Below are 20,085 nucleotides of genomic sequence, written 5' to 3'. Positions count from 1 at the left end.
TGACAATCATCGCCTGGTAGGAGATTGGTTATGTTTTAAATTTTCATCCAATATTCGAGAGCCCAGAAAAGATTTTTGTGAGTGAACATTCACATAAATATCCCAGCACTTTCCCAAGAAGTTTCACCCAATATAATCCTATATAGACCAAAATATGTATGTTGTGTGATCAATTGCTCACGGTTGCGCAGCCATCAACCAGTGACTCAGATTATGTTTAGTTCATCAGTAGACGGTATTGAATTGTACAACCTTTTTTTTCTCTCCACTTTTCATGAAGTCTAAGCAAACTTTGAAAAATGTTTAATAATGGTTACATTGAAATTCAGAATGTGAGATTTCTTCTAAACATTCACTTAACATTTTCCTTATATGACCGTGTAATGTAAGTCAATATGCTGAAAGAAAAATAATGTACGGTACATTGTATATCAGTGATTCCAATCAGTGTCCTTCTTAAACATTTATTTCTCCTGAGATCAAATATTTAAAAAATTAACACGATTCAGTTATAGATATAGAAGTTGATACATTTTGCAGAATACTATCACTTTAGCATTGTTATTATACCCAAGATAAAAAGCCACTGTGTTATTCTACAGTTCCTCTGCATCTCCAACTGCTGGAGAAAATACCGGAAGCCAGATCTCCACCTGGTATCAGCTGATTGAGGAATGACCACCACGATCAGTTGCGGTGTATCTGCTTATGTGGGCTTCTTTCCATTCATTTGTATGGGAGCTATGAAAATTGACAAGTTTACTGCGTCGTAATTTTCAGAACCTCCATTTAATTGAATGGAGACGGCGAAGTACAGAGGCCCTTAAAGCTACGAAGGTATTGAAAACCGCGCACTATGATGCTCTGTTATAGAATTAGGTGCTTTTTATGGTATATCCAGCAGATATTCCGTAAGTATCAGAGTCTAAGTTGGATTTCTTTTGTCAGATAATCCAAGTCATAGAACATTTAGGGCATTTCAAACGAAGAGCATTGGATCTGCAGTACCTAACCTTAATAACTAAGTATTTTTTTGTTATTAACTCATTATTTTAATTGCAGCCAGGGCTGTGGAGTTGGTAAGCCAAACCACTGACTCTGACTCCAGTTTCCCTGACTTCTGACCCCACCGCACAAACCACTACTGATCATGTACATAAAGTGCAGCACAGATTCATCTCTACTAAAAGCGAAGATCCTCAGATCAGGAACAGAACAGACATTTATAGGACATTTCATAACTTTCCCAAATTATTATAAAAACATTTACAGCACATCCTGCATTGCGCTACTGTACCCAATTTATTATATATTTTAATTCCGACTCCTCGGCCCTGCCTGTAGCAGCTCTGTGGAGATAAATTAAGCTTTACCAGTTATAGCTGCAGGAAATAACTGAGCTCTTGATACCACTGCAATTTGGTTAGGGAAGGTAGACTTCAGCTTAATAGTTGTCTGCTCATGTGATGTGATGATTTGTGACATTGTTGCCCAATAGAAAACTAAGATTTGGTCAGATCGTGTTGTGCTCCTCTATATTAATAAGTTATAGGTCACAACTCTTTAATTGAATATTCTGAGAGTGTGCTTTCATTTTTATGAGAAGTTATATAAGTTTTATGTATTTTATTTCCAGGAATATAAGATCCATTTTAATGTCCTGTCTTTTTAATCTCTTGGTTCCTATTTGATTTGTCTTTCCTGTTTTGCTTTTAGTTTTTCGCTTTGGTATTATTTATCATTTATTCAGTTTGAGTAAAGAAACCATTTCCTTTTTGGAAAAGTCTCCATCCTCCAGCTTCACAGTGTGACATCCTGATCAAGCGCTTTCCTCTAGTGGATATACTTTTCTTTCTCATTTTAAAAGTATTGTCTCTAGAATGCAATATGAAACTTCTTGAAGGGGATTAATGATCATGTCTTGTAGTGATTGGTACTGCTGTGCTTTTGTGACTTTTATGTCAGCAGCATCTATATGTTACAGATACATTCTCTGTGAATATACAAATCTAGCGCATTTACACTTTATAGTTAGACTAAAAACAGCATGTGAAAAAAAAAAAAAACCTAATAGGTAATGTATATTGACGATGCATTTTGCCGATACATTTTTCCAGATGCTAATGCATGAAGCAAGCATGTCTCCTGCCGAGTCTTCTGTAAAGTATTGCCTAGTACTAGTAGCAGCTGTTCTGGAAATGTCAATGGGGCTGCTTCGAGAATAGCTATGACACCATTGAATGCTGGAGACTGTGGGTGGTGACCTGCGTCTCAGATCCCAACCAGCCTCAATAATACATTGCTTAACGGAACACTTAATGCTCAGCCACCTCTCCTAGACTGCAGTGGTGGACAGTCCTTCTGGCAACAAGTAGGAAACACAAAACCTGAAATATCACTGGAACAGGAGAAACTGAAAATAATACATTCTTTTACGCCAAATAAGTTGTTTTTACAATGCCAAATTGTCCAGTCCCACTTCAGAGGATGGAAATAACGCTTTAGTAGGTAGAACTCAGAGCCTACCCACCTACTAACGTCTTCTGTGTGTGTCCCCTATGTTGCTGAATCTCCTCTATGAGGTATCATTTTAGGAGTGGACTTTAGTTAATTTTATTAATTTGTTGTAATCTTAAATCTACGATAAACTGGCATAATTTATTCTTGGTGAATTGATTTTGGTACCTTTTTTTGTTTTAAAGGAATATTTTAACATATATTATGGAGCTAAAGGTCATACCTGTTGAACACCTTAACAAGATGTTTTCTTTTTCTTTTCTTTTTTTGTCGCCAACAGACATACCTTTTGGCAATACCGTCGTGAGAACCCAAACACCAAAGTTGGCAGCCCTCCACCTGATGGGATGCCTGGATTTAATAGTGGAGTGATGCTGCTGAACCTAGAAGCCATGCGACAGTCTAAACTTTACAATCAGCTGTTGGAACCCAATGCCGTGCGTCTACTTGCAGAAAAATACCATTTCAAAGGCCACTTGGGAGATCAGGATTTCTTCTCCATGATTGGGATGGAGCATCCAGAACTGTTTTATGTTTTAGACTGTAGTTGGAATAGACAGCTGTGCACTTGGTGGAAGGATCACGGTTATTCTGATATCTTCGACTTGTACTATAAATGTGAAAGCCACATTAAAATCATCCATGGCAACTGCAATACCCCGATTCCAGAAGAATAAGTCTTAGTTGTTAAAAGATTAGAATAAATGGAAAAAGCAATGAAAAAGTTTACTATAATTTTATAAAAATGGGACTGATTTATTTTTCATCTTTTAAAGTAATACCCAGTGATTATCATTAAGAAAACAAATCCAAGAAGTCGTGGCATTGTATTTCATAGCTTGCGTATCACTGAATAAATACCGTATATACTCGAGTATAAGCCAAGTTTTTCAGCACATTTTATTTTTGCTCAGAAAGCCCCTCTCTGCTTATACTCAAGTGAGGGTCCCAGAAGGCTGAGGGGGAGCGGCAGCGGGTCACAGCGCAGGAACATGCTGCTGCTGAAGAGAAATGAATACTCACCGCACTGGCTGTGAATATTCATTTCTCTGTAATAGTGCGCACAGTGTCAGCTGGAGCCACCAACTTCCAGGAGCGGCCGGGCAATCATGTATGCCCACTACTTAAGAATAATGAATATTCGCTTCTCTCCACTGCCATAGGTGCGGAGGGCAGTGAAAATTTTGATTTTCCTTAAGTAGGTACGTAGGATGGTTTATTTGTTTTGTTTTTCTGATGGAAGCCATGTATACTAGGAGAGGGATGAGGAATCCATGTATACCAGGATAGGGATGAGGAGCCATGCATACAAGAATAGGGATGAGGAGGCCATGCATACGAGGATAGAGATGAGGAGGCAATGCATAACAGGATGGGGGTTAGAGGACAATGCATACCTGGCTTATACTCGAGTCAATAAGTTTTCCCATTTTTTTTGTGGTAAAATTAGGTGCCTCAACTTATACTCGAGTCAGCTTATACTTGAGTATATAAGGTAATTGGATTTATTTCTTCTTAATAGTGTGGAAGCTTTCCTTATTTAAGAATGAAAAAATGATTACTCAAACTAAATATTAGTGCAATTTTACCAGAATTCCTGGAATCGTTGAGAAATGTTTTGACCTGAAAAATGGAATCAATGTGCCAGTCTCTCAGTGACAAAGTGGTTGAATGAATACCAGATGTTCACTTTTATGAATGAGGTGTCAGACACAGAACATAAAAACGATGCCGAATCTCAGATGTGCCGTACAAGCACCGTTCGTCTTTTGATGTGCACTTGGCTATTTTCCAAAAATCATTTGCTGTAAATGAACAATATATTATTTTGAGATTACAACTAACTAGAGTTCCATTCTGAAAAGTTTTTAGGATTCCAGAACTAATCCAGAAATATTGGTGCTTTCTTGTAAAAATTAAGTGACATTTCTGCATCCTCAAAAAACATATATACAGTGGGTACGGAAAGTATTCAGACCCCTTTAAATTTTTCACTTTGTTTCATTGCAGCCATTTGGTAAATTCAAAAAACGTTATTTTTTTTTACACATTAATGTACACACTGCACCCCTTATCTTGACTGAAAAAAACCCAGAAATGTAGATATTTTTGCAAATTTTAATAGAAAAACTGAAATATCACATGGTCATAAGTATTCAGACCCTTTGCTCAGACACTCATATTTAAGTCACATGCTGTCCATTTCATTATGATCCACCTTGAGATAGTTCTACTCCTTCATTGGAGTCAAGCTGTGTTTAATTAAACTAATAGGACTTTTATTGGAAAGGCACACACCTGTCTATAGAAGACCTCACAGCTCACAGAGCTTGTCAGACCAAATAAGAAACATGAGGTCAAAGGAACTGGCCAAGGAGCTCAGAGACAGAATTGTGGCAAGGCACAGATCTAGCCAAGGTTATAACAGAATTTCTGCAGTACTCAAGGTTCCTAAGAGCACAGTGGTATCGATAATTCCTAAATGGAAGAAGTTTGGGACCACCAGAAGTCTTCCTAGACTTGGCTGTCCAGCCAAACTGAGCAATTGTGGGAGAAGAGCCTTGGTGACTTGCCACAAAGTCAACTATCACTGGAGCCCTCCACAAGTCTGGCCTTTATGGCAGATTGACCCGACAGAAGCCTCTCCTCAGTTCAAGACATATGAAAGCCCCCATAGAGTTTGCTAAAAACGCATGGAAGACTTCCAGACTGAGAAATAAGATTCTCTGGTCTGATGAGACGAAGATGGACCTTTTTGATGATGATTTTAAGCGGTATGTGTGGAGAAAACCAGGCAGTGCTCATCACCTGCCCAATACAATCCCAACAGTGAAATTGGTGGCAGCAACATGCTATGGGGGTGTTATTCAGCTCCATGGACAGGATGCCTGGTTGTCATTGAAGGAAACATGAATGCAGCCAAGTACAGAGATATCATGGATGAAAACCTCTTCCAGAGTGCTCTGGACCTCAGACTTGGCCGAAGGTTCACCTTCCAACAAGACAATGACCCTAAGCACACAGCTACAATAACAAAGGAATGGTTTCAGAACAACTCTGTGACCATTCTTGACTGGCCCAGCCAGAGACCTGACCTAAACCCAATTGAGCATCTCTGGAGAGACCTGAAAATGGCTGTCCTCCAACGTTCACCATCCAACCTGATGGAACTGGAGAGGATCTGCAAGGAAGAATGGCAGAGGATCCCCAAATCCAGGTGTGAAAAATTTGTTGCATCATTCCCAAGAAGACTCATGGCTGTACTAGCTCAAAAGGGTGCTTCTAATCAATACTGAGCAAAGATCTGAATACGTATGACCATGTGATATTTCAGTTTTTCTTTTTTAATAAATTTGCAAAACTTTCTACATTTGTTATTTTTTCAGTCAAGATGGGGTGCAGATTTGTACATTAATGAGAAAAAAAATTAACTTTTTTGAATTTACCAAATGGCTGCAATGAAACAGTGAAAAATTAAAAGGTCTCTGAATACTTTCCGTACCCACTGTAAATCTTGCCCAATTATTAGTAAATATAGGCGTAGTACAATCTGAGAACACGTGCAGTTTTTCTAACCCCTAACCCTATGTGTAATCACCAGAGGAAGCTCCGTTCAGCTACTGACTCCCCCCAATGTAGCTACTCTGCCTGGGGAGACCCCATCTTTCCTATATGGCCATCGGTTAATTTTTGCTGTTGGTGTGGAACACTGAAGGATAATATTCATTCAGAAATACTAGAAAAGGAAACTATACTTCTTGAGATCTTAGTCATGATATTCCCTTTTCCGAATCCGCGCTCTATTGGAATCTGTCTAAAATATCATAAAAGGTACATTGTGTCACGTAAATGAATGATACTTGGGCATGGCAAATTGAGAGGGGGCTGAACCTGGGATTGCTCTGCATAGCGGCACAGGTTAGGGGCTTCACATCACAACTCTGGATTCCTACAGAGCAGGCATGAGAAGAGGCCATACCTCAATAAACAGTGAGGAGACACAAGTACAGAGACACTTGGCAGTCTGAAGGGCGGCACATAACCAAGAAGGGGTAGAGTCACAACCCTGTTCTTCCACTACATTATTCTGAGATGTAGGGCAATGGAGGGCTGGATGCAGATATTTCAGCACTTGCCAGGTCAAATGACACATGGGAAACCGGTGGTGATAAAACAGAACCGCGCAGAGACCGACGGGAGCTATCATCTTACTGTTAGTACACTGACCAGGTATAGCCAGCAAGATAACTCGTGGAACACCTCTTTAATTCATTCCATAAGAAACCATATTCTGTACCTTTATTCAACTAAAAGGAGCATTTGAGATGATCAAATCAGAATCGCTCTTCTCAGTATTGCTGATTGATTGAAAGTAACTTTTTCGGTTAGATGTCGGTACATTTCCATTTTTTTATCCACACTTAACATTGTTATGCTGATGTGGCCGGAAGAGCATTTCTTTGCAAGATGAGTTATATTTTACAGTAAAATGACACTGTTTAAGGGGTGCATATATATATTAAAAACAGTAATATATATATATTTGTTGGTGGGGAAGGGGCATAGCGATTCTGCAGTTTTTTTGTTTCCAGTGTGTAGCATGCAGTATTAAAAATGTGTAGATTTTATTCTGTGAGATTATAAGATTATACTGATGTCAAATTTGTTTTGCTTTTTTATTGTGCAGACCTCCCACTCGCCACTTTTCCACACTAAAACACAATTGTTTTTGTGTATATATGTGGTGTGTGTGTATATACACAGTGAATATATTATGTTGCTATATTACAAGTGCCCTAACCATTTTACTCTCACTGATTGAGCTATGTGAGAGATTCTTTTAAACTGGAAAAGATGTCTTATACGATTTTGGAATTTTGGAGCATATATGACATTTTGATCACTTTTATTTGATCTTTATTCCGTTTTTTTGGGGTGGCAAGTATGAACAAAATAACTGCAATTTTAGCATTTTGTGTGTATGTGTGTGTGTGTATATATGTATCTTATTACTTTTTTTTTATTGATTTATTGTACTCGCTTAAAAAGCACCATTAAGTTTCACAGTACTTTACAGACATCATTAATTCTACAGGTCAATCCAATTATAGTGAAAACAAATTTATATTTGTTAATGTTTTAATACTTTTGTTCAAAAACAATGTGTGTCAATGCATTCAAAGACCCAAAACTTTTATTTTCTGTTGATGAGAGAAGTCTTGCATTACAAGAGCACTGTTCGTAGTAGCCAGGCAGCTCTCAATAGGGCTTCCACAAACAGGTTTAGTGCTAGCCAGTTTTTCTACCTGGACATAGTTTGTCATGGCCTGTATCCTTTAATCCCTGTACAAAGATCTGGACTAACACAGGTTCTCCTAGGCTGGGGTCTTGGTGTAACCTTCTAGTTTATGGAGCAAGCTGGTAGCAAGAATGAGCATTATCAGGAGGTTTGTCAGGTACAGAATCTGAAAGCAAGCAGGTGTTTAGAATACAAGCCAAGGCCAGAAAGCAGAATAATCAAAATAGCACTGCAGAGAGCAGGGAAGTAGACCAGGTCAAGCTGAACTTAATAACTGTCAGTGTGGAACAGGCATATAGGAATTTATATAGCAGCAGCCACACCCAAGGCTACTCTGCAGGAAGCCAACAGAAGCCACATGGAGCTTAGAGGTTAACTTCTCTGTATGGCACCATACACCACGTGTAAATACACTTTTTTAAACTTTTTAGGAATAATAGCAGTTTGTGTGGTTTCTTTTTCACCACCATGTTCTTCATATGGGTAAATGACAAAACTTTACAGCTTTCATCGTTGCAGATGCAAGTTTTTTTTTATATTTATACTATAGCAGTAAATGGTTTCTTTCACAGATTTTATTCCTTGGGTTTTTTAATGTTTCTAAGGTCTTTTTTTGTTCCACTAAGAGACTTGAAAGTGCAGTCGATCTTCTGTATTCTTGGGTATTATGCCAGTCAGCATAACCTAGGTTTAAAGGGACCAATATTGAAAGGAAGTGAGAACCAAGGCACTCCGGTTATGATGTACATTTAAATAGACCAATATTTTGGTTCTATCCTCGGGCCTTGGTCATGGTCTGTTTGGTAAAATTACAGCATCTGAATGTTGATTTGACAGCATCCAATGAGACCCTTCCTCTGGCAAGGAGTAATGAGATTGGTACTGTCGTGGCTCATTGTTAGGCCCCTTTCTAAATTAATTTTGTATATTCCGCTGCTTCAGTGATGAAAGACTTTATGGTGATGGATACAATTAAATTTGTTATCAATGAGAAGTGGCATTAAGGCCATGTGCACACGTTCAGGTTTTTTCGCGTTTTTTTCGCGCTAAAAACGCTATAAAAACTCATTAAAAACGCATACATTATGCATTCTATCATTTAGAATGCATTCTGCATGTTTTGTGCACATGGATGCGTTTTTTTTCCGCGAAAAAAACGCATCGCGGTAAAAAAATGAGCATGTTTATTATTTTTGCTGATTTTCTGCGTTTTTCCCGCAATTCTATGCATTTGGGAAAAAACGCACCAAAAACGCGGTTAAAAAAAAGCGTCAAAATCGCGGTAAAAATGCATGCGGATTTCTGGCAGAAATGTCCGGTTTTTGTCAGGAAAATTTCTGCAAGAAATCCTGACGTGTGCACATACCCTCAAGGGAATCTGTCACCCCTGGGACGTAGATGACCTATTAATATGGGCATACAGGTAATAAAAATGTTAAACTAGTCCTACCTGTATGCCTCAAATTAGTGGTCTTAGGGGCCACAATTGTCGTGCATGGGAGGGGGGTAGTATTGTAATGAAGACAGAAGTCGGGTATTTCTTCCAGGCACTGTATGCCCAGAGCCTAGAAGAAATCATTAGCATAAGTAAAGAATATAATATTTCTCAACAAGACCATTAATATGAGGCATACAGGTTGGGCTAGTTTATTCTATTACCTGTATGCCCATAATAATAGGTCATATATGTCCCAGAGGGTGACAGATTCCCTTTAATATTCATAGGGGAAAATCTACATGTGCATGAGGTTTAAAATATTATCGGTTTTCACAAATATAAAAATGCGAAAACTGCTTTTGTGCCTCATATAGGCGTACTGTATTTCTCCGATGGCCGCCAATGTTTGCCTATGACTCCCATGGTAAAATATACACATACCGCATGATTTTTTTCTAGATGCCCATGTATTAAACAGCCTAGGGCACTTTTGGTATATGTTGGGTTAGTAAGGCCCTGACTGAGATAAAATGGTGATAAAGAAACATTTTTCAAATCATTTCACAATCAAGTATAGCAAATGTTTATAAAATATCTTGAAATAAACATCTGTCCTAGTTTTGTTAGAAAAATCAGAAATGTGTTTAAATGTATCTTTAACTCATGTGTATTCTGTTCAGGTGTGCTGAAATTTGTGTGAAATCTTAAATGAGCTGCGGAAATATTTGTAAAAAAAAAAACAAAACTAAAATTAAAAGAATTTGTTTCTTTTTATTTGCATCTGTTGTGATATATCCTACATAAAGCTCTGTTCACACGTATATTGGTTTATTCTGCAGTTCTGTTCCATTAAAGGAAGTGATGGTAGTACAGCAATGAATTGTGCCTCACAGAACCTATGACTGTAATGAGGTCTACTGGGCTTTCATCACAATGTCCACCCTTTTACAGGACAAAAAAGTGCAACATATTATGCTATTTTCTCCAGTAATAATGGCAGTTCTGTTATGGAGGCTTTGATTTGCTCTAATATTATGGAACACTTAAATACTTGCTGCTTGTACCTATTTTTAAAACTGTTTTAGGGCTTTTTCCTGAATTTTCCTAAATCTAAGCAGTAGTTTATGTAAGACAAAGCAGTTCTTAACCAGATTTTACTAAACCTACTGCATACATTATTAACCCCTTTACCCCCAAGGGTGGTTTGCACGTTAATGACCAGGCCAATTTTTACAATTCTGACCACTGTCCCTTTATGAGGTTATAACTCCGAAACGCTTCAACGGATCCTGGTGATTCTGACATTGTTTTCTCGTGACATATTGTACTTCATGATAGTGGTAAAATTTCTTTGATAGTACCTGCGTTTATTTGTGAAAAAAACGGAAATTTGGCGAAAATTTTGAAAATTTCGCAATTTTCAAACTTTGAATTTTTATGCAATTAAATCACAGAGATATGTCACACAAAATACTTAATAAGTAACATTTCCCACATGTCTCCTTTACATCAGCATAATTTTGGAACCAATTTTTTTTTTTGTTAGGGAGTTATAAGGGTTAAAAGTTGACCAGCAATTTCTCATTTTTACAACACCATTTTTTTTTAGGGACCACGTCTCATTTGAAGTCATTTTGAGGGGTCTATATGATAGAAAATGCCCAAGTGTGACACCATTCTAAAAACTGCACCCCTCAAGGTGCTCAAAACCACATTCAAGAAGTTTATTAACCCTTCAGGTGTTTAATAGGAATTTTTGGAATGTTTAAATAAAAATGAACATTTAACTTTTTTACACAAAAAATTTACTTCAGCTCCAATTTGTTTTATTTTACCAAGGGTAACAGGAGAAATTGGACCCAAAAAGTTGTTGTCCAATTTGTCCTGAGTACGCTGATACCCCATATGTGGCAGTAAACCACTGTTTGGGCGCATGGGAGAGCTCGGAAGGGAAGGAGCGCTATTTGACTTTTCAATGCAAAATTGACAGGAATTGAGATGGGACGCCATGTTGCGTTTGGAGAGCCACTGATGTGCCTAAACATTGAAACCCCCCACAAGTGACACCATTTTGGAAAGTAGACCCCCTAAGGAACTTATCTGGATGTGTGGTGAGCACTTTGACCCACCAAGTGCTTCACAGAAGTTTATAATGCAGAACCGTAAAAATAAAAAATCATATTTTTTCACAAAAATTATATTTTTGCCCCCAATTTTTTATTTTTCCAAGGGTAAGAGAAGAAATTGGACCTCAAAAGTTGTTGTCCAATTTGTCCTGAGTACGCTGATACCCCATATGTGGCAGTAAACCACTGTTTGGGCGCATGGGAGAGCTCGGAAGGGAAGGAGCGCAGTTTGACTTTTCAATGCAAAATTTACAGAAATTGAGATGGGACGCCATGTTGCGTTTGGAGAGCCACTGATGTGCCTAAACATTGAAACCCCCCACAAGTGACACCATTTTGGAAAGTAGACCCCCTAAGGAACTTATCTAGAGGTGTGGTGAGCACTTTGACCCACCAAGTGCTTCACAGAAGTTTATAATGCAGAACCGTAAAAATAAAAAATCATATTTTTTCACAAAAATTATATTTTTGCCCCCAATTTTTTATTTTTCCAAGGGTAAGAGAAGAAATTGGACCTCAAAAGTTGTTGTCCAATTTGTCCTGAGTACGCTGATACCCCATATGTGGCAGTAAACCACTGTTTGGGCGCATGGGAGAGCTCGGAAGGGAAGGAGCGCAGTTTGACTTTTCAATGCAAAATTGACAGAAATTGAGATGGGACGCCATGTTGCGTTTGGAGAGCCACTGATGTGCCTAAACATTGAAACCCCCACAAGTGACACCATTTTGGAAAGTAAACCCCCTAAGGAACTTATCTGGATGTGTGGTGAGCACTTTGACCCACCAAGGGCTTCACAGAAGTTTATAATGCAGAGCCATAAAAATAAAACAAAATTTTTTTCCCACAAAAATTATTTTTTAGCCCCCAGTTTTGTATTTTCCCTAGGGTAACAGGAGAAATTGGACCACAAAAGTTGTTGTCCAATTTGTCCTGAGTACGCTGATACCCCATATGTGGGGGGGAACCACCGTTTGGGCGCATGGGAGGGTTCGGAAGGGAAGGAGCGCCATTTGGAATGCAGACTTAGATGGAATGGTCTGCAGGCGTCACATTGCGTTTGCAGAGCCCCTAATGTACCTAAACAGTAGAAACCCCCCACAAGTGACACCATTTTGGAAAGTAGACCCCCTAAGGAACTTATCTGGATGTGTGGTGAGCACTTTGACCCACCAAGGGCTTCACAGAAGTTTATAATGCAGAGCCATAAAAATAAAACAAAATTTTTTTCCCACAAAAATTATTTTTTAGCCCCCAGTTTTGTATTTTCCCTAGGGTAACAGGAGAAATTGGACCACAAAAGTTGTTGTCCAATTTGTCCTGAGTACGCTGATACCCCATATGTGGGGGGGAACCACCGTTTGGGCGCATGGGAGGGTTCGGAAGGGAAGGAGCGCCATTTGGAATGCAGACTTAGATGGAATGGTCTGCAGGCGTCACATTGCGTTTGCAGAGCCCCTAATGTACCTAAACAGTAGAAACCCCCCACAAGTGACACCATTTTGGAAAGTAGACCCCCTAAGGAACTCATCTTGATGTGTTGTGAGAGCTTTGAACCCCCAAGTATTTCACTACAGTTTATAACGCAGAGCCATGCAAATAAAAAATATTTTTTTTTCCACAAAAATTATATTTTAGCCCCCAGTTTTGTATTTTTCCAAGGTTAGCAGGAGAAATTGGACCCTAAATGTTGTTGTCCAATTTGTCCTGAGTACGCTGATACCCGATATGTGGGGGGGAACCACCGTTTGGGCGCATGGGAGGGCTCGGAAGGGAAGGAGCATCATTTGGAATGCAGACTTAGATGGATTGGTCTGCAGGCGTCACATTGCGTTTGCAGAGCCCCTAATGTACCTAAACAGTAGAAACCCCCCACAAGTGACCCCATATTGGAAACTAGACCCCTCAATGAACTTATCTAGATGTGTTGTGAGAACTTTGAACCCCCAAGTGTTTCACTACAGTTTATAACGCAGAGCCGTGAAAATAAAAAATCTTTTTGTTTTCCCACAAAAATTATTTTTTAGCCCCCAGTTTTGTATTTTCCCAAGGGTAACAGGAGAAATTGGTCCACAAAAGTTGTTGTCCAATTTGTCCTGAGTACGCTGATACCCCATATGTTGGGGTAAACCCCTGTTTGGGCACACAGGAGAGCTCGGAAGGGAAGGAGCACTGTTTTACTTTTTCAACGCAGAATTGGCTGGAATTGAGATCGGACGCCATGTCGTGTTTGGAGAGCCCCTGATGTGCCGAAACAGTGGAAACCCCCCAATTATAACTGAAACCCTAATCTAAACACACCCCTAACCCTAATTCCAACGGTAACCCTAACCACACCTCTAACCCTGACACACCCCTAACCCTAATCCCAACCCTATTCCCAACTGTAAATGTAATCTAAACCCTAACCCTAACTTTAGCCCCAACCCTAACTGTAGCCCCAACCCTAACCCTAATCCTAACCCTAACCCTAGCCCTAACCCTAGCCCTAACCCTAGCCCTAACCCTAGCCCTAGCCCTAACCCTAGCCCTAACCCTAGCCCTAACCCTAACCCTAGCCCTAACCCTAGCCCTAATGGGAAAATGGAAATAAATACATTTTTTTTTATTTTTCCCTAACTAAGGGGGTGATGAAGGGGGGTTTGATTTACTTTTATAGCGAGTTTTTTAGCGGATTTTTATGATTGGCAGCCGTCACACACTGAAAGACCCTTTTTATTGCAAAAAATATTTTTTGCAATACCACATTTTGAGAGCTATAATTTTTCCATATTTTGGTCCACAGAGTCATGTGAGGTCTTGTTTTTTGCGGGACGAGTTGACGTTTTTATTGAAAACATTTTTGGGCACGTGACATTTTTTTATCGCTTTTTATTCCGATTTTTGTGAGGAAGAATGACCAAAAGCCAGGTATTCATGAATTTCTATTGGGGGAGGCGTTTATACCGTTCCGCGTTTGGTAAAATTGATAAATCAGTTTTATTCTTCGGGTCAGTACGATTACAGCGATACCTCATTTATATCATTTTTTTATGGTTTGGTGCTTTTATACGATAAAAACTATTTTACAGAAAAAATAATTATTTTTGCATCGCTTTATTCTCAGGACTATAACTTTTTTATTTTTTTGCTGATGATGCTGTATGGCGGCTCTTTTTTTGCGGGACAATATGACGCTTTCAGCGGTACCATGGTTATTTATATCTGTCCTTTTGATCGCGTGTTATTCCACTTTTTGTTCGGCGGTATGATAATAAAGCGTTGTTTTTTGCCTCGTTTTTTTTTTTTTTTTCTTACGGTGTTTACTGAAGGGGTTAACTAGTGAGCCAGTTTTATAGGTCGGGCCGTTACGGACGCGGCGATACTAAATATGTGTACTTTTATTGGTTTTTTTTTTTTTTATTTAGATGAAGAAATGTATTTATGGGAATAATATTTTTTTTTTTTTTTCATTATTTTGGAATATTTTTTTTTATTTTTTTTACACATTTGGAAAATTTTTTTTTAACTTTTTTACTTTGTCCCAGGGGGGGACATCACAGATCAGTGATCTGACAGTTTGCACAGCACTCTGTCAGATCACTGATCTGATAGGAGTGCAGGCTGCTTCACAGTGCCTGCTCTGAGCAGGCTCTGTGAAGCCACCTCCCTCCCTGCAGGACCCGGATCCGCGGCCATCTTGGATCCGGGGCTCGAGCAGGGAGGGAGGTGAGGAGACCCTCGCAGCAACGCGATCACATCGCGTTGCTGCGGGGGGCTCAGGGAAGCCCGCAGGGAGCCCCCTCCCTGCGCGGTGCTTCCCTGCACCGCCGGCACATCGCGATCATCTTTGATCGCGGTGTGCCAGGGGTTAATGTGCCGGGGGCGGTCCGTGACCGCTCCTGGCACATAGTGCCGGATGTCAGCTGCGATAAGCAGCTGACACCCGGCCGCGATCGGCCGCGCTCCCCCCGTGAGCGCGGCCGATCGGCTATGACGTACTATCCCGTCCAGGGTCAGATAAGCCCAGGACACCTCGACGGGATAGTACGTCTAAGGTCACAGAGGGGTTAATCCCTACCAGACCATGGACATATCATGTGCATCATGGAAGGGAAAGACATTCCGAAGTCTTCAAACCAAGGCTGGAAAGACATCTGTCTAAGGCTCGTTTCACATTTGCTTTTCGGTGGGCTGCGTACTTCCTCCATTAAGCTCCGCCTACTTCCGCATGCGTCCTGCGTACCTATCTTTAACATTGGGTATGCAGGACATGTGGATGCGTTGTTTTGGCGCGCACACTATCCGCACAAGTCATGGTGATTTTGCTGGCACAGGCTATTGCTTTCGGCTGTTCAGCTAACATTATAGCGGACGCCAGCTCTTGCTGCCAGGAGCAGTGCCCGCACCGCTCCTAGTAGCTTAAGCACTTTGATGCTGGGATTAATATCGATTGCAGTATTTAGAAGGCAGATGCCCGATTGTTGCCATGATGACCTGAGGTAGTCATGGCGACATCCGGGTCACCATGATGCGGCAGCCCCCTTAGACCTAGCGCAGAGCATGTGGTCTAAGTGGCTTGTCACTGCAGCACTGACAGTTATTAAGCATTGCTTCTGCATTACAATGCTTTATAACAGCTTTCAGAGTGAAAGTCCATAGAGTGACTGTGTAATTGTGCTACGTTCACATTTGCATTGTTTGGCGCAGCGTCGTCGACGGATACTGACGCATGCGTCATGCGCCCCTATCTTTAACATGGGGGGCGCATGAACATGCGCCGGTATGTGTTGTAATGTGTTTTACGATGCATGCTGTTGTGAATTCTGCTTTTGGGCTCCCTCCGGTGGTTGTAGGTGGTAATGCAGTTGTCCCTGGGCGGCAGTCTTGGACAGGTGTAGCTGCTGATTGCAATTCTGACTGGGGTATTTAGGTTTGCAGGACTCATTAGTCCTTGCCAGTTGTCAATGTTTCTTGGGAAGTGTTGGATCTTGGTCTGGCTTCTCCTGCTTAGCTGCCAATTCAGCAAAGATAAGTGTCTGTTTCTTTTTCTGTGGCACACTTGCTGTGTGCTTATATTCTGTGCTATTCAGTTGTTTTCTCTTGTCCAGCTTAGACTGTGTCAGTGTTTTCTCAGTCTTGTTGGATTCTCTGGAGTCGCAGATATACGCTCCACATCTTTAGTTAGACGGTGGAGTTTTTTTTTGTATTTTCTGCTGTGGATATTTTTGAAGGATTTTAATACTGACCGCTTAGTATCCTGTCCTATCCTTTCCTATTTTAGCTGGTGTGGCCTCTTTTGCTAAATCCTGTTTCCTGCCTGCATGTCTTTTCCTCTACTACTCACAGACATTATTTGTGGGGGGCTGCCTATCCTTTGGGGTTCTGCTCTGAGGCAAGGTAGAATACCTATTTCCATCTATAGGGGAATTTAGTCCTCCGGCTGTGTCGAGGTGTCTAGGATTTGTTAGGCACACCCCACGGCTACTTCTAGTTGCGGTGTTAAGATCAGGGTTTGCGGTCAGTATAGTTACCACCTCTCCAGTGAAAGTTTTCATGCTGCTCCAAGGTCACATGATCATAACAGTACAACTGGCCCATAATGAGTTAAATGCATCTCAGAAGAATGGAAGAAAGGTCTTGAGCCATTTTTTTTCTTCAGTCTGCTTTGCCTTCTCCCTCTTTATCTCTGGATGGCTGAGGAGCCTTGTGCTAGCATGAGTGTTCAGGAATTAGCTTCTCGTGTAGACCAGCTTGCTGCTAGAGTACAGGGTATTTCGGATTATATTGTTCAGACTCCTGTTTTAGAGCCGAAGATTCCTACTCCTGATTTGTTTTTTGGTGACAGGTCCAAATTTTTGAGTTTTAAAAACAACTGTAAACTGTTTTTTGTTTTGAGACCTCGATCCTCCGGTGATTCCATTCAGCGGGTTAAAATCGTCATCTCTCTGCTGCGTGGCGATCCACAGGATTGGGCATTTTCCCTGGAATCTGGGAATCCGGCTTTGCTTAATGTAGACTCCTTTTTTCAGGCTTTGGGATTATTATATGATTAACCTAATTCTGTGGATCAAGCTGAGAAGACCTTGTTGGCCCCGTCTCAGGGTCAAGAGGCGGCAGAATTGTATTGTCAGAAATTCAGAAAATGGTCTGTGTTGACTAAATGGAATAATGATGCTTTGGCGGCAATTTTCAGGAAGGGTCTTTCTAAATCCGTTAAAGATGTTATGGTGGGGTTTCCCACGCCTTCCGGTCTGAGTGATTCTATGTCTCTGGCCATTCAGATTGACCGGCGCTTGCAGGAGCGCAGAACTGTGCGCGCTGTGGCGTTGCCCTCAGAGCAAATTCCTGAGCCAATGCAGTGTGATAGGATTCTGTCTAGAACGGAACGACAAGGTTTCAGACGTCAGAATGGGTTGTGTTATTATTGTGGTGACGCTTCTCATGTCATTTCTGTCTGCCCTAAGCGGACAAAGAGGATCGCCAGTTCATTTACCATCAGTACTGTACAACCTAAATTTCTGTTATCTGTGTCCTTGATCTGCTCATTGTCATCATTTTCTGTCATGGCGTTTGTGGATTCAGGCGCCGCCTTGAACTTAATGGACTTTGAATTTGCCAGGCGTTGTGGTTTTCCCTTGCAGCCTTTGCAGAACCCTATTCCTTTAAGGGGCATTGATGCTACACCCTTGGCTAAAAATAAGCCCCAATTTTGGACACAGGTGACCATGCGCATGGCGCCAGCCCATCAGGAAGATTGTCGATTTCTGGTGTTGCATAATTTGCATGATGCTATCGAGCTGGGTTTTCTGTGGTTGGAGGTACATAATCCTGTGTTGGATTGGAAGTCCATGTCTGTGACTAGTTGGGGTTGTCAATGGGTTCATAATGATGTTCCTTTGATGTCAATCTCCTCTTCTTCCTCTTCTGAAATTCCAGAGTTTTTGTCTGATTTTCAGGATGTATTCGATGAGTCCAAGTCCAGTTTCCTTCCACCGCACAGGGACTGCGATTGTGCTATTGACTTGATTCAAGGCTGTAAGTTTCCTAAGGGTCGACTTTTCAACCTATCTGTGCCTGAACATACCGCCATGCGGAGCTATATTAAGTAGTCTTTGGAGAAAGGGCATATTCGACCATCTTCTTCACCGTTGGGAGCAGAGTTCTTTTTTGTTGCTAGAAAAGATGGTTCCTTGAGACCCTGTATTGATTATCGCCTCTTGAATAAGATCACGGTCAAGTTTCAATACCCTTTACCTTTGCTTTCCGATTTGTTTGCTAGGATTAAGGGAGCTAGTTGGTTTACGAAGATTGACCTTCGGGGGCATATAATCTTGTTCGTATTAAGCAGGGTGATGAATGGAAAACTGCGTTTAACACGCCCGAAGGCCATTTTGAATACCTTGTGATGCCATTCGGACTCTCTGATGCTCCATCTGTTTTTCAGTCCTTCATGCATGATATCTTCCGGACTTATCTTGATAAATTCTTGATTGTATATTTAAACGATATTTTGATTTTTTCCGATGATTGGGAGTCTCATGTGCAACAGGTCAGGATGGTATTTCAGATCCTTCGTGACAATGCTTTGTTCGTGAAAGGGTCTAAGTGTCTCTTTGGGGTGCAGAAGGTTTCTTTTTTGGGCTTTATTTTTTCTCCCTCGTCTATAGAGATGGATCCGGTTAAGGTTCAGGCCATTCATGATTGGATTCAGCCCACATCCGTGAAGAGCCTTCAGAAATTTTTGGGTTTTGCAAATTTTTATCGCCGTTTTATTGCTAATTTTTCCAGCGTGGTTAAACCCCTGACCGATTTGACGAAGAAAGGCGCTGATGTGGCGAATTGGTCCTCTGCGGCTGTCCCTGCCTTTCAGGAGCTTAAACGTCGATTTACTTCTGCTCCGGTGTTGCGCCAACCGGATGTTTCTCTTCCGTTTCAGGTTGAGGTTGACGCTTCTGAGATTGGGGCAGGGGCCGTTTTATCTCAGGGATCCTGTTGGTTCCTTAATGAAACCGTGTGCCTTCTTTTCCCGTAAGTTTTCGCCTGCTGAGCGCAATTATGATGTCGGCAATCGGGAGTTGTTGGCTATGAAGTGGGCATTTGAGGAGTGGCAACATTGGCTTGAGGGAGCTAAGCACCGTATTCATAAGAATTTTATTTACCTCGAGTCTGCCAAACGGCTGAATCCTAGACAGGCTCGATGGTCCTTGTTTTTTTCCCGTTTTGATTTTGTGGTCTCGTACCTTCCGGGTTCTAAGAATATTAAGGCTGATGCCCTCTCTAGGAGTTTTTTGCCTGATTCTCCTGAGGTCTTAAAACCGGTCGGTATTCTGAAAGAAGGGGTGGTCCTTTCTGCCATTTCCCCTGATTTACGACAGGTTCTTCAGGAATTTCAGGCTGACAAACCTGACCGCTGTCCTGTGGGGAAACTGTTTGTTCCTGACAGATGGACTAGTAGAGTGATTTCTGAGGTTCACTGTTCCATGTTGGCTGGTCATCCTGGCATTTTTGGTACCACAGACTTGGTTGGTAGGTCCTTTTGGTGGCCTTCTTTGTCGCGTGATGTGCGTTCTTTTGTGCAGTCCTGTGGGACTTGTGCGCGGGCCAAGCCTTGTTGCTCCCGTGCTAGTGGGTTGCTTTTGCCATTGCTGGTCCCTGAGAGGCCCTGGACGCATATTTCTATGAATTTTATTTCCGATCTTCCTGTTTCCCAGAGGATGTCGGTTAT

The 20,085-nt window shown here is 41.1% G+C and overlaps 1 protein-coding gene across 5 annotated transcripts in view; it reads left to right on the top strand.

Annotated features, from left to right (window-relative positions):
• XXYLT1 (xyloside xylosyltransferase 1) overlaps positions 1-10,028 on the top strand; it is a 324,698-nt gene extending 314,670 nt beyond the window's left edge. For 4 of the 5 annotated variants that reach the window (XM_069727184.1, XM_069727187.1, XM_069727188.1 and 1 more), the window contains exon 4: positions 2,798-10,028. In XM_069727184.1, the coding sequence (XP_069583285.1) occupies positions 2,798-3,194 (397 nt within the window). In that variant the 3' untranslated portion in view covers positions 3,195-10,028. The remainder of the gene's footprint in view (positions 1-2,797) is intronic. The other variant, XM_069727185.1, reaches the window with a different exon arrangement.
• The last annotated feature ends 10,057 nt before the right edge of the window (positions 10,029-20,085 follow it).

The sequence above is a fragment of the Ranitomeya imitator genome, chromosome 5, assembly GCF_032444005.1.
Source record: "Ranitomeya imitator isolate aRanImi1 chromosome 5, aRanImi1.pri, whole genome shotgun sequence".
Lineage (NCBI taxonomy): Eukaryota > Metazoa > Chordata > Amphibia > Anura > Dendrobatidae > Ranitomeya > Ranitomeya imitator.
This window is presented reverse-complemented; position numbering and strand designations above follow the sequence as displayed.